This window comes from Mus musculus, chromosome 6, assembly GCF_000001635.26.
Source record: "Mus musculus strain C57BL/6J chromosome 6, GRCm38.p6 C57BL/6J".
Taxonomy (NCBI): Eukaryota; Metazoa; Chordata; class Mammalia; order Rodentia; family Muridae; genus Mus; species Mus musculus.
Genome location: NC_000072.6, coordinates 129,393,231 through 129,407,362, shown reverse-complemented (window position 1 = coordinate 129,407,362; position 14,132 = coordinate 129,393,231). Strand labels below are relative to the sequence as shown.

At 38.7% G+C, this 14,132-nt stretch overlaps 2 protein-coding genes across 5 annotated transcripts in view; one reads left to right on the top strand and one right to left on the bottom strand.

Annotated features, from left to right (window-relative positions):
* The window catches only part of Clec12b (C-type lectin domain family 12, member B), a 52,122-nt gene that overhangs the window by 20,272 nt on the left and 17,718 nt on the right, over nucleotides 1-14,132 (top strand). The gene's annotated exons all lie outside the window — the stretch shown is intronic.
* On the bottom strand, nucleotides 1,950-10,066 carry Clec1b (C-type lectin domain family 1, member b). 3 transcript variants are annotated; one of them, NM_019985.3, is made up of 6 exons: nucleotides 9,685-10,066; nucleotides 7,208-7,303; nucleotides 5,766-5,891; nucleotides 5,470-5,621; nucleotides 3,696-3,802; nucleotides 1,950-2,256 (listed from the first exon to the last, which is right to left on the bottom strand). In NM_019985.3, the coding sequence occupies exons 1-6, from the start codon at nucleotides 9,746-9,748 to the stop codon at nucleotides 2,112-2,114; spliced, it is 690 nt and encodes a 229-aa protein (NP_064369.1). In that variant the 5' UTR covers nucleotides 9,749-10,066; the 3' UTR covers nucleotides 1,950-2,111. The 3 variants fall into 3 exon arrangements, with proteins under 3 accessions (NP_064369.1, NP_001191168.1, NP_001191182.1); NM_001204239.1 differs by lacking the exon at nucleotides 7,208-7,303; NM_001204253.1 differs by lacking the exons at nucleotides 5,470-5,621; nucleotides 7,208-7,303.

The following is a 14,132-nucleotide window of genomic DNA, read 5'->3' as shown; positions in this document are numbered from 1 at the left end:
GGACAATCCACTCTCAGGGAAATGTCTGCAAGGGAGCCATTGGTTTCTCCCAACAAAAAAACCCATGTGCTACATGTAGTGTTCTGCTCTTGTTTGTTTTAAATATTTACTGTTTATTATTCAATGTGTTCTTAAAAACTATTTTAAAGCCAGATCACAGTATTGCTTCCTTACTACAGTTCTGTGAAGCAGAAGGGTAAGTTGGCTCTAAGTCAGGCACAGAGAAGTCCGTTTAGCTGGTTTCATGCTGAGTGTTTGAAATGAAGTGCTCTGATCATAGAATCTGGGTTGTTTTTGTTTCACTATATGCTTCAGGCACGAGTATAAGGGAAAAGAGAGACTTTGTAGGTACAGTTTGATTTTTGTAGGTACAGGCTGGTCTCACCTTCTGTATATGTTTAGCTGGGCATTAAATATGTTTCCTCTAAGGCTGTGTGTTGTAGTAATATATAAATATGCTGAAGAGAGGAAAAACACTAACATTCAGACATAGGGTTGATGTTTGGATAGGTTCTGAATAATTAGCCCCCAGTTGTTTTGTGCAAATGGACAGTTTCATACCAGAAGTTCAGCCTTGAATCCCCATCTCCAAAGGGGGTGGGGGAGCCAAGACTTCTCATCTCACAAGGCCAATATCTTGTTTTTTAAAATAAAAATGCCAAATAAATTTTGTTGTTTTCCTGTAACCCAGAAATCTATTCCCTTAAGAAGAGTCCAAAATAAACTAAAGAGCAGATTTGTCATGCACAGAGCTGTAAAACTAACATTTTTTAGTATCATGCGGTTGATGTTCTCACCAATATTTTATATTATTACATCAGAGATCATCACAATTCTCGTCTGGATAGGGTAATCAGCTCACTGTATATGCAAGGAAATAGTGTTAGAGACTAAACCATTTGCTCCAAAACACATAGGGAATAAGTGCTAAATCAATGTTTATTGAAAAGTCTTAAGAGTGGACTGCTTACAACAGGGTCACAGGGAGTGTGTATTAAAAACAGATTTCTATATCTCCTCAGCCTTCTGAGTTCCATCTATATTCCTGATTGAGCATGTTTAGTTTCCACAAAGTCCTCAGCTGAGATAAACTATGTTCATGACCCTGTTTTCTCACTAGTTAAACAAAGGAAGTTGTGGGGAATGACTCTGGTAGAAAGTGTGACTTTTGCCTCTTATCCTGTTAGAGGTGCCTCCCCACAGGCCCTATAAATAACTTCTGGGTTATTCAGCAAACACCAAACATAGAACCATCAAAAAAAGAACCAGATTAAAAAAAGTCTGCTTCTTCTTCTTCTATCTTATATACCTATTACATAAGATAGGCAATATTTTATATATAGGAAATATTTCATATATTTTCATATTTATTCATATAATTCATATGTATTTAGTATTTTCATATTCATAAATATGTGAATACACACACTTTGGTTTATCCTCAGCCCCAAACCATCCTATTTTAAGTGTGAGAAAATGGAAATTAAACAAAATATAAAACTGTTCTTATTAGCCAGTCACATGTCTTTAATCCCAGCATTTGGAATACAGAAGAAAGTACCTTGTCAATATAGTGAGTTTGGGGACAGATAGAGCTCCTCTCTCAAAAATAAATAGATAGGTAGATAGATAGGTAGGTAGGTAGGTAGATAGATAGATAGATAGATAGATAGATAGATAGATAGATAGATAGATAGAATTGCTTAATGGTTGCCTTTCAGTTAAGAGGTCATAACATTTAAACTATTTTACAGATTCCAATCTATGTTATTTCTGCTATCCCATGGTGTCTTTCTTAACTTAGATATTTTGCACAGTGTTAACTCACTTGGGTCCGAATTTAATTTTAGTTTTATGTGTGTATATTTGAAGACTCAATGGATTACAACAAGCTAAGAAAATGAGGAATGGATGATAAAAAGAAAGTTATTGGAAAAGCTAGAGATCTACTGACATGCTGTTTTTTTAATATACAGAGAAAGGATCAGACCTGTGATATAAGGATGATATAAAAATACAAAATAAGCAGTTTTATGAATGCGGAGTTCTTTTGTCCAGATCTTTTATTGCATGATCAAGCACTTATCTGACATCCTGTCCATCCTTCTGCATTAAAGCAGTTGGTCCACTCTTGTCATGCCAGCATTTCTCTCACATATTAAGTAATGTCTCTCTTTACAGGAAGCTGGATGGATTTTTCCATTATGAAGATAAGCACAATTCATGTTTTCTTCTGTATTCCCAGAAAGATTAATCCTACAAATAAAAAAGGCAGATTGCATGATTTTTAGAAATACAAATAGACAAGGAAGCAAAGGACATGAGTGTTTTGTTGATAAAACTAGAGGCTTGGGATAAGGAAACAGCATTCTCGCCTTTAAGAAACTCTCTGTCTGCTTCTTAGTACAGTATGACACATAAAAAGCCTAGTAACAATTTAATACAGTGTTTAAGTCAAGGAGCAAGTCATGCTAAGTTCCTGGGGGTCCAGAGGAGAAGACACATAATGATCTCACATGCCAGCCAAATACTTATCTACAATTCACTTTGTGCCAGTGTTGGAAGAAGAGTGGGTTTAAAACAGGCAATGGAAGCCTGGTGGTGGTGGCGGTGGCGGTGGCGGTGGCGCACGCCTTTAATCCCAGCACTTGGGAGGCAGAGGCAGGCAGATTTCTGAGTTTGAGGCCAGCCTGGTCTACAGAGTGAGTTGCAGGACAGCCAGGACTATACAGAGAAACCCTGTCTCGAAAAACCAAAAAAAAAAAAAAAATTAAATTAATAAATATAAATAGACCCTGAGAAGGCTGGATGCCCCAGTGTAGGGAAATGCTAAGGCAGGGAAGTAGGAAAGGGTGGGTTGGTGAGCAGGGTGAGGGGGCATGGGATAGGGGATTTTGGAGGGGAAACCAGGAAAGGGGATAACATTTGAAATGTAAATAAAGAAAATATCTAATGAAAATAAAATAATATAAGCAGAGAGGAAATGCAAGTTCTCATAGAGTCAGCAGCTAGGAACTCTAAGGTGGCTAAATACTGCAGAGCTGAGATGTAACAGCATCAGGTAATAGGTTTACACTAGACTATTGCATGGTTGTTGTCCAAGAGTTTGCCTCTATTCTCTGAATCACTGTTTACAAAGACTGACAAGGAAATATGCTAAATATACTTGGCAGACACCTATAGATGCCAACTAGTTAGCAAATAATTGAGGTCTGTTCTGTTTTTTAAAACCCAAATTCCAGGGAGGAGAAATTGGTAAGACGTTCACAGACAAGCAGAAAGTAGTAAGAACTGTGAAGAAATAAAAACAGTGAAGAGAAAACAGAGCAGGTGTGTGCTGAAAGAGGCCTAAGGGATAAGCTCATTATCAAAGCACAAAAGAATCAGATCAAGTTACACACACACACACACACACACACACACACACACACAAATGCCTGCATGAACAGAGAGAGAGAGAGAGAGAGAGAGAGAGAGAGAGAGAGAGAGAGAGAAATGAATAGGGGCAATATAAAAATGATTCACTATTTGCATAAAAGGAGGAGAGGGAGGAGAGAGTAAAACTGCATGACTAGCATCTACAACTCACAGTAGAGTAGAGACATCTCAACTTTCAGGCAACTTATGTTCAACAAGAAAGATCTGGGAGTCAAAGTTTTGAATAATGCCTTCAAGCTGAGCTTCTAGATACTTACCCGTTCTTGCGAAGAACTGAGCTATCCTCCCACATCCAGTCTTTCTTAGAGTTCTGGCGTGATAATCCAATCCAACGGACTGAAGTAATCCTTTCTGCAATGTAGTCCTGTTGCAACCATAAATCCATGACATGTTAAGTCCCTCCACAGCGCTGTGCGATGGTAGAATTTCACAATAAAGCCTTTCACAAACAACTAGAATTATGCATCTGGGTTGGTATAGTGGATTGTGTCTCATGTCTACAATTTTGCTAATTTGAGTGGTTTTGAGGTATTCAAAAGTATGGGGAGGACATGAGAAATTATATTAAGCAGGTAAAATGCTAGTCTTCCTAGGGTATTTATAATGTATGTTTATATTCCCTAACTATTGAAGATTTGAGTCCCAGGGAGACTTATAAATATGATTCAAGTGGGGGAAAGACATCACCTACAGACAGCAAGAATTACGTTGTCAATGAGCTTTGCGGTCCCTAAAATTAAGTTCTTGGATTGTATTGATTTTCTTATCCATGCAAATGTTAATTTGTTTTAGTTGGATGGATATAAAGAACTATGGGTGTCTTTCTCAGCGAAATTAGTAAATAGCATGCATCTACCATTCCCGATTTATATGTTTCTATGCTTTCGACTTTTAGGTAGATTCTCACTGTGTAGCCCAGGCTGGCCTCAAACGTGTGACCCTAACCTCAGCTATAACTACATAAACACGCCTCCACATCTGGCTCTGATTTACTTTTTCCTGCCTAGTTATAATTTACTGTTTGTTTGTTTGTTTGTTTGTTTGTTTAAGTTAGGGAATTCCAGTTTTCTAGAGTACATATATTCAGGTCCTGGAGTGGTCCTGGTATATATAGGTTGATATTACATGAATGGACAATCTCTTAGAAAGAAAAGCAAAGGAAAGTCATGTGTTCATTATGCCTTTAAGCATCCCAGAATAGCAAGTAAGAATCCACTCTTGGAAAGCAGCAGCAGCAACAACAATAACAATTGGTTTGTGCTAGTAGACAGACATGTGACACTCAGAATAGCATGCCACTGGAGGTGCTGTGTGAATCTCACTTCCCTAATGTGTGAGCCACTCACCCATCAACTGCTGATCTTTTCTTTAAAACATATCTACACAGACGTATATGTATGTACACTGCTCAAGATGCCTCTCTGTGAGACTTGATGGAAAAATCCAACCGATATTTAACTTTAATGTCTTCTCAAAAAGTTATTGCTTCTTAACTTTAATCTCTTCTTAAAAATGATATTACTTCTTTGCTATATTACAGATTTTCAAGTGGGGTAGCCTGGAGTAACAAGATGGCAGGGCATGCTTCATTTCTCCAGTTGCTCTCTTTATAATGGAGTTGATGTGCTAGAATTGATGTGCTAGGGCACTCCCCTGTTTTGACTGAGTCAATTTATTTAGTTAATTTAATTTCTAAACTTCTCTGTAAGCCTGGGCTTACAGCATGGGGCAGAAAGTCATGCAAACTGGAATAAGTGTGCTGGGAGCATCCCTAGCAGACTCATCCAATGTCTGATCCAGTGTCCACTTTCACTATTAGGGAGGTCCACAACAATCCAATCTTACTGAAACACTTTAGCGATGTTCTGTAATAGGACTGAGTTGAATATTTGAGCTCTGTAGTTTTTACGTTTCCTAAACTTCTCAGAGGAGCACACAGTGCAAACCATTAAGAAACACATGAAAAGGAAAAACAGCATTTCAATGTTTCCCCTCAGCATTCCAAAATGCTTGACATGGGACCCTCCTTACCAGGGTGCTCTGGCTGGCAGTCTTCACAAGTGTTGCATTCTGCTCAGTGCAATACTGCTTGCTCTCTTCCCATGTTAGGTTACGCCTGAAGAACCCGTAGCAACTATCTCCATGGTATCTCCACTTCGTGGCGCAGGGGCTGCACTTGTGCTCTGAAGGTGAGACCGAGTATGGGGCTGACAAAACCTAGCCAAAGCTTTTCCCACCCGCAGCATTCCTGCTTGGGTGGACCTCTCTCCAGTTACCACGACAGATGTGCATTGCTTGGAGAAATGAGGTTTCTAAGTCAGACTTACCAAAAGTGCTCTTTGTCTTAATTTCTGATTGTCTAATCAACTCTTGGCAGAATTTCTTGGCCAATTGTTGCAGAGTCGCTGAGAGATTTTCCTTCTCCGCCAGTAGATACTTTTGCTGTGTGACCGCTAGATGTAGAAATGAGATAAATTACATCTGGGTCTCAAGGTCAGAAAGATGATGGCACGACTCTTGAGTGAACTTTCATTTATATAAACCTGCCGGTAGCTAAAGAGTTCACCAGGTACACAAAAGCCAATCAACACTGAAAAGCGAAATATAAAGGACTGCGTAAAAGAGCGTGTGAATCGACTATGAGAGAGTCCCGAGATAAAAACACGTGACTAAGGCAGCTGTTCCGATATTTCCTGGACAGGTTTCTAAGCGGGCTTTATAGAGATGAGAAGCCTTGGGTTTTGTATTCTGTTCTACATATAATATTGAATTAATCCTTCTAAAAATGTATGTTCAGATGGCTGTTCTAACCATATAGAAAAGCAGTTCTTAACCTGTAGGTCATGACCTGTTGAGCCAAACATCCCTTTTACAGGGGCTATACTGCATATCAGACATTTACAGTATCATTCATAACTAGCAAAATTAGAGTTGGGACGTAGCAATGAGCATAATTTTATTATGAGGGTTACCATAACACAAGGAACTGTGTTAAAGGATCCCAACACTAGGAAGGCTGAGAACCACCTGTATAGAAATTCAGGGAAATACATAGACTTTTCAGTCTGGTTAATTTTGCTACACTGTTTCTTATTTTCAATATCTTTATGAAACATTTTAAATTAAGAATAATAATATATTGACTAACACATGAAAAGAGAATGCATATTATATTTTATGGTGTTTAAAATGCCTTTATATCCATGTAAACAATATAAGGAATAAAGGATTCTAAAATATATTAAGAGCAGGAAAATAAACAAACTAGCAGCACAAATTATGACATGACCTTATAAAGTCTTATTATTAGATCGTCATGAACAGAAAACTGACGTGTCAGTAAATAAAATGGGGTGGGGTAGCTTTTCTGTATAGAGACTAGAGTAAGCAAGATTTCACATAGGAAGGCACGGGCTTTATTTCTGAAGCTGGAAAAGTTCTAGATTGCTCAGGCCTCAGATTAAGCAAGGCAGAGAGGCAGAAAGAAAGATAGCTCGGATTCACAGCGAGGAGGATCTTAAATGTCAGAAACACATTCTGAAAGTAATTTTAACTATGGAAAAAATTAAAAGTGATTTGAATCAGAAGAGGAGGGGGTCTCTCCCTTCTGAGTTTTCTTCCTCTGATGAGGTTATATCCGCAGCAGTATTCAGGACAATCAGAGTAGGTGACAAAGAGAGGAGCAAAGACAGTTAGGAAGCTTAGTATAATACGCCTCGTGGCTGTTGCTTCCCTCAGGTCAAAACCCTGGCAAGGAGCCAGTACTTACACATGATCCCCAGAGCCACGAGTCCAACAACCAGCCCCATGGATGAGATCAGCAGAACTAAAGCCATCACACGCCACCAAGAAGAGGCAGGTTCCGCTGTGGGAGCACAGAAAAGATGCAAACAGAAGACTTTCAGGCTACCCTGGGCTTCTCAGGATTGCCTAAGTCTATCATAAACAGCATTGTAAGCTATGTGTGAGAAAGCTTGGGACATGGAGGCAGAAAAATCAAGAGTTCAAGGGCAGCCTTGGCAACGTAGCAAAATCAGTACCAGTCTAGGCTCTATGAGTTACTGTATCAAAACTCAGTAAGACTTTGGCTATTAAGATGGCTTAGCAGGTAAAGCACTAACTACATAAGCCTGATAAACTGGATTTGAGTCCTGGAATACAGGGTGGAAGGAAAGAACCTACTCTGATCTTACCTGCATTCCATTAGTGACCATCCTCAATAAGAATGGCTTAATTTATACCACCCATCCATTGCCACTCTCTATGACTTATTCTCTGTCCATTCTAACATATAACTGGCTACCAAGGCCACGTGTATCTGTTTTTTTGTTTTGTTGTTGGTTTTGGTTTTTTGGTTTTGGGTTTTTTGATTTGTTTTGTTTTGTTTTTGTTTTTGCATCCCTGTGCCAATTAGTAGCTTTGGCATCTATGGGTGAGTAAACTGAGGCAGGAAGCTGCTGACAGGGATCAGTCCAGATAGTGATAGAGACTTCTATATAAGGCATCCAGTGATTAGAGAAATTCCTCAGCAGACTTCTCTCTGAGGGAACAGAGAGAAGGGGTTGGCTCTCCCCATGGCCAGCAAAAAACTCTAAACTCTTTTAATCCCTGGGGCCAGAGAGAAAGAAAGGAAAAGAAAGAAAAAGCATACATACATGTACACATACATGTACACTGAGAGGATGAAATAAAAAACAGACTTCAGTAACTTCATACATGCAAAGACAGACAGACAGACAGACAGACATTCTAGTTTTCTTCTGGAGAATGACTATGAAAAAACATATGTTCTCCTGTACCTTTACAAGAAATAACATTATGTAGCTAATTATAGGCAAAGAAAACAAATTGTTCCCAAGAACCCATGTACATTTGTAACCAAGCAACTTGTTATAGATTAACAAAGTGTGAGCAAGCAAGGTAGTTTCTCTCACTAGCAGGCAGCAGTTTGCAGTTACAAAAATAAGATTAATTATTTTATTTTATTGTTTATCTTTACAAGTAATCTTATAAGAATCTTAAAAGAATCACAAATTAAACTTTTATATAAAAAATCAGTCATATCTACTTTAAACCCTCAGAATACATACCTACTTAATAAAATCATCTTAGGAAGCTGAGGGCAAAAATGGGTGTAAGAAATCAATTATTACTAGTAAGACTCAGTGCTACCATTGTTCTTGTTCCCTGACCTTAAAAAGCCCTTAGCTTAGCTAATGAAAGTGTGCTTTTCTGAACATCAAATTGTTCCCTTAGGTTTCTTACATCAGAAGCAGTAGCAGAAACATCTTAACCTAGATTCACTAACAATTTTATTTTTCCAAATGTTTTCTAAGGATGGTGGTCATTGCTGATAATCTACATCTCTTAAGTTCTTTTCTAGGGTGGTGTTTGAATCATTAATCTGCTGGAGCAGAAATACCTGAAAGAGATCAAGCATATTTTATAAGAGCCAGAGATACTGTCCAGTGAGGGGCTGGACTCCTTAGAGTTTTTATAGGGATGTGAAGGGCAACAAGCAGAGCAGAACTCCATAACAGCATGAAGTCCTCAGGACATGGAGTCCTCTCTGGGTCATACCCATTGAGGCTGTGCTAACTGCTGGACCACATTCCAAGACTTCTAAAGCCATTTGTCATTCCTCTTACATGGCCCTCAGCACCCCTGTTCTCCTCCACAATTACTTTCATAGGCAACTGGTGGAGAACTGGGTCTTCTGGTGTTCAGAAATTTGATGTTGTTTTTAAAAGGACAAAAAAATTATTTTTATGTTACATAAATGTTAACTTATGAAATGTTTACATATTGAACAACACTATGAACCAAAGACTTTATATCATTTTAAACAGAAAAGAAAGGAAAGACTTCAGATTATAAAACGCTTCCCTCCAGAACATTAAAAGAAAAAACTCTCATGTTTTCTAATTAAGTCATGCAACAAATGTATTCCTTTAAAATGTGAAGACATTTGAGTTTTCAAACTGTCCTTCGCTTTGTTCTACCAGCTTCTAAGCACCCCAGTATTGCATTCTAATAGCCTTAGTACAATGTTCCCTCTTCTGTATTTTCTGCCTGTATTCTAACTATGTCTGCAGCAGCTTCTGTAGGCCCCACTTGCATGCTTCAGAAAAAGAATATCATTCAGGAAAACACAAATAAGTTTAAGCACCCTGTCACTGGGAGAGAGACAGAGAATAGGAGTGACCTATTTCACTAATGCCCAAATTGCTGAATGAGCCTTCTTACCTGAGCTGAGAGCTTGTTTCCGGGGCTTGATGTTTAAAGTGATATACCCATCTTCATCCTGCATGGCTCCCCTTGAACAGCAAAGAGCTCAGAGCTCAGTGACTCTGCAGAACTCACCCAATGTCCACCCTTAGAGTCTCAGTGCCTGCCAGTGTGGGCTCCTTCTCTCCCGGTGGTGTGGGGCCATATGCACCAGGACACTTGGGGTTTGTTTTGCTTTGTCTTGTTTTCCAGGAAGCCCTTTCTTGGATGTTCAGAGATACGTGGGCTTGAACCTAAAAACAAAAATAATAATAACTTGTGGTGAAAGAGTAGATGCGGGGCTCGTTTCCTGCTCTCTTATCTTCAGCTCTGAGTGAAGGGATGTTCCGTCCTGAGGGAGTATCCTGTCAAATGACAAAGTTCACGCTTCATCTTAACCCTAGGAAAGCTCAAAATACATCACGTAATTGAACTGATGCCTTATAAAAAAAACTCATGGATAAAGGTACCAGTAGGAATACAGCATCTACTGTGACTTCAAATCTAATATCATTTGAAAAGAACGATATAATAATGTCTAATCTTATCATTTATATTATCCGGTGTGAAATTACACATCTACAACCCTACAATAGAACGCACTTCTCCTTTTTATGACCTAAAGTTCACTTAAATTCTTGCATCCAATATAAGTCATTTTATTTAAAAAAAAAAAAAAAAGAAGAAGAAGAAGAAGAAAAAAAAATTGAGCTGCAAGTGAAGCAGACCTCAGATTGCTTAGTCCTAGACACTGAAGGAAAAAAGAGTCAAGTAAATACAAAACTCATCACAATATATGTTTCTTAGATAATATTTAAAATGAGTTCTTGGATTAAATAAAACTAGATTGCAACGGCACCTTTTAAGTTTGAGTGCAGTTTTGCGCAGTGACAGAACTGTTTGCAGGAGGGGGGATGCTGGTTTCCTTTTAATCACAGTGTCATAAATACTCCATCATTTAGCTCTATAGAAATGGGCTTTAAATAATTACACTGGCTTACCGTGACAGCAGCTACAGGAGCACCATATGGAGCTTGCCAGGGTGGTTATTGCAGGAATATTGACTGCTGCCTGTCTTGTCATTAGCCTAGAATTTATTTAATTTTGTAGTATGTAATTCTGCTAAATCTCTATGGCTAGAGCCCTTCTGCCTTGTTAAGAGAATCCAGTCTCCATATTTCACCATGAAGACCATCCAGGACCTATTGCCAGGAGTTTACTTGCCCTTGTTCTTTTGGTTTTTTGAGACAGGGTTTCTCTGTGTAACCCTGGCTGTCCTGGAACTCACTCTGTAGACCAGGCTGGCCTCGAACTCAGAAATCCGATTGCCTCTGCCTCCCAAGTGCTGAGATTAAACACATTCGCCACCACTGCCCGGCTCTTTTTGGTATCTTCTACATGGCTTTCTTTCTTTTCCTCCGTGCTCTTTACTTCACTCTCAGAATTTTGTCAACTCACTACAAGGATTCTGCATTTTGAAATGCCTTTCACTCACACCTCCAATGATTTCAGGAAGCCAACAGACTATTCACCAATTGCTGCTACTATTTGCATAGCTTCCACTTCAGCCAAAGATTCTCCATCTTCCTGGCAGAGGGGGGATATGCTAACTAACAGCCTTCCAGCAAAGTCTGGGATGACCTCTTCCTTCCTTGCTTCCTTTACTCACAAGCTGAGTTCAAACATGCTTTCTTCCCCTACTGTCTTATTTCAATGTCTTTCCTTAATTATGTACAGAATAATACAATGAAATTGAATGAGTAATTTCAGCTTAATGAAGAGAAAGGGGGTATCGAGCTTATAATTCTAAAGACATCTTTTCCAGGAAAGTTTCACTCCATTCTCTTAGAAATGAAATTAATCCCATTAAAAATGTAATCAGTAAACTAAATTAAATATGTAACTCTGAGCTCCAAGGACATGGGGAATTATGGTACACATTTTCTTTTTAATTTATGTAAACCTTAAGAAGTAATTAAATATAATAGTTACTTTGCTTTTAAGTTTCCAGATTTTCTGAGGCTTGCAAAACAGGGTTAATTATTAAGGAGTCCTGTTTATTCTTGAGAACCACAAGGGGACCGGGCTTACTTTACTTTACAGGTCTATTAGTTCATGGAACTGTCCTTTTAGCACCAAAAGAAGATACATCTAAGATGGATAAACTGGAGCCTCAGAGCAAAGGAATGATACTCCTTCCTACAACCATGGTTAAGCTGTTTCTGCTGATTCTTTTCTTCTTTCTCATTGTAATTTGTCACTACTGTTTGGTTCCTCAGTTACTCTAACCACAATCTTCTTCTCCCTAGATCTCTAGTCCACTAAATATTTATCTGCCTTTATGTGCATCCTATTCTCCAAGCACAGCATTTAGTGTTATGATCATACACACAGATACGGGAGAACTGCAGGGTCAGAAAGCCTCCAATAGTATTCACTCTATTTACATATACTATGAATGTAAGCTAAGTTATGTAATAAAAAAAATAAAACCAAGAAATGCAAAGAAGAAAAGATAAGCCATGCTTTTCTTCTTTCTTTTACATAGTTCAGAGTCTGGTTAGATATTTCTTATCCAAAACAAAACCCACCTTGACATTTCTTATTCCTACTTAAATATCTATCTCTTCTTCATTCAAAAAAAAATTGTAACAAAAGTAAAGCAAGTCAAAATTCTTCCTTCAATATTTCCTGTTGAAAGTCTATATTCAGAATTTAAGAAACACTGTCGTGTGAATTGTGTTTATGTCTTTTCAGTCATATACTGATTATCTATAAGACACTGACATCAGTGCTTAGTATTCATGGAGACAATGTGGCACTGGACCTAGGGAGCACAAACTTGCAATTTGACTAGATAATCTTGATTTTTGACATTGATTATGTTGTCCCCAAACCTACTACACAACAGTTCACACTCTTGTACCTTATTCATGCATAGTTATATATTTTTAATTTAATTTATTTTCCCTTGTTTTGGTGTTTGGGATTCAACTCCAGAGCCTCGTGAGTGTCAGACCAGCACTCTAACCACTGTACCACCCGTCCTGATCACATATTTAAATCGTTCCTGCTTACCCCCAGAATGATGCGTTCTAGCGATTGACATACAGTTACCACTCACTCAATATGTGTTGACTAAGTAGATGATTGTACACATGGAAACCTCTTTAAGACTGGGGATTTAAGACTATGGTCACATTTCATTTAAAAAGTGGCAACATTTCTATAGGTTTCAAATTCTTTTGGCTCATTAAGATGTCTTTCAAGTTTCGGCGTTGTCCAGAAGCATCACCTGTACTTATGGAAAAAGAATGGGTAACAGATCCCCAGATCTGAGTGACAAGGACTAGAAAGGAAGGTAGTCCAGAACCTTGTGGATAAGATTCACCAAGATACATAGCAGCATGAGACTGTGGGAAAGAAAAAGACATTCATTAGGAGGCATGGGCCACTGTGGACCTTGCTACATTGTCTACAAACGAAAACGAAATGAGTGTTTTGTAGCTGATGATCAGTAGTTTCACTCCAAAGTCAATGTCCTTTTACCAATAGTTCCGGTTCACCACCCCCACCATCGCTCCACTCTCTGCCCCTCACCCCCACCTCCCCTACCCCACCGCCTACCCCTCACTCAGTCCATCCCCACCCCCACCCACTCTCTACCCTTCACCCCATCCCTTACCCTTACCCCTCACACCACCACAGCCCCAACCACATACTCCTCACCCCATCCCCACTCTTGTCCTGCCCCTTGCCCCTCACCCAGCCCGGCCCTTCCTCTCACCCTAGCCCTCATCCCTAATCCTTACCTCTCAGCTTCCAGCACTAAAATTGTTGGTTTACCTTTGGCTTTTTTAACCTCGTGTGCACGCACATGAAATGTTGATTATCTTTGGAAAATGACAGGATTTCCTGTGTGGGAAACAAAGCATAATTAATGTTCATTCCTTCACTTTCAGGAATCTTAAACATGTGAGTTTTTAAGAAATGTGTTTTATTTAAAAGTTGCTGAATTTATTCTAATTATTTTCTATGTATGCAGTTTTTACTAATGAGAAAATTAGGCAGGCTTAGTAGTAAATGCCTGTGATGTTATTGCTGTGGAGACTGAGACAGGAGGAAGAGTGTAAGGAGTGTGAGGGCTATCTGGACTTCATACTGAGATCTTGTTCAAAACAAAACAAAACATGCACAGAGTTGAAAGGTTAATTTTCACACAAAAGATTACAGCATTAGTAGCTTTGAGTCAGGATTCATGAGTATACCTCGACAATTCTTTATTTTAAAAAAAGACAGAATCAGGTTTCTAACTAAATGCCATCCTCTATTTATCCTCTGTCTCCTCCTTGTGGCCATTTTTAATTCTTTCTGATTTTATTTTGTCTGTGCTTTCTTTTGGGTCTTTGGTACCTCTGTCTTTGATC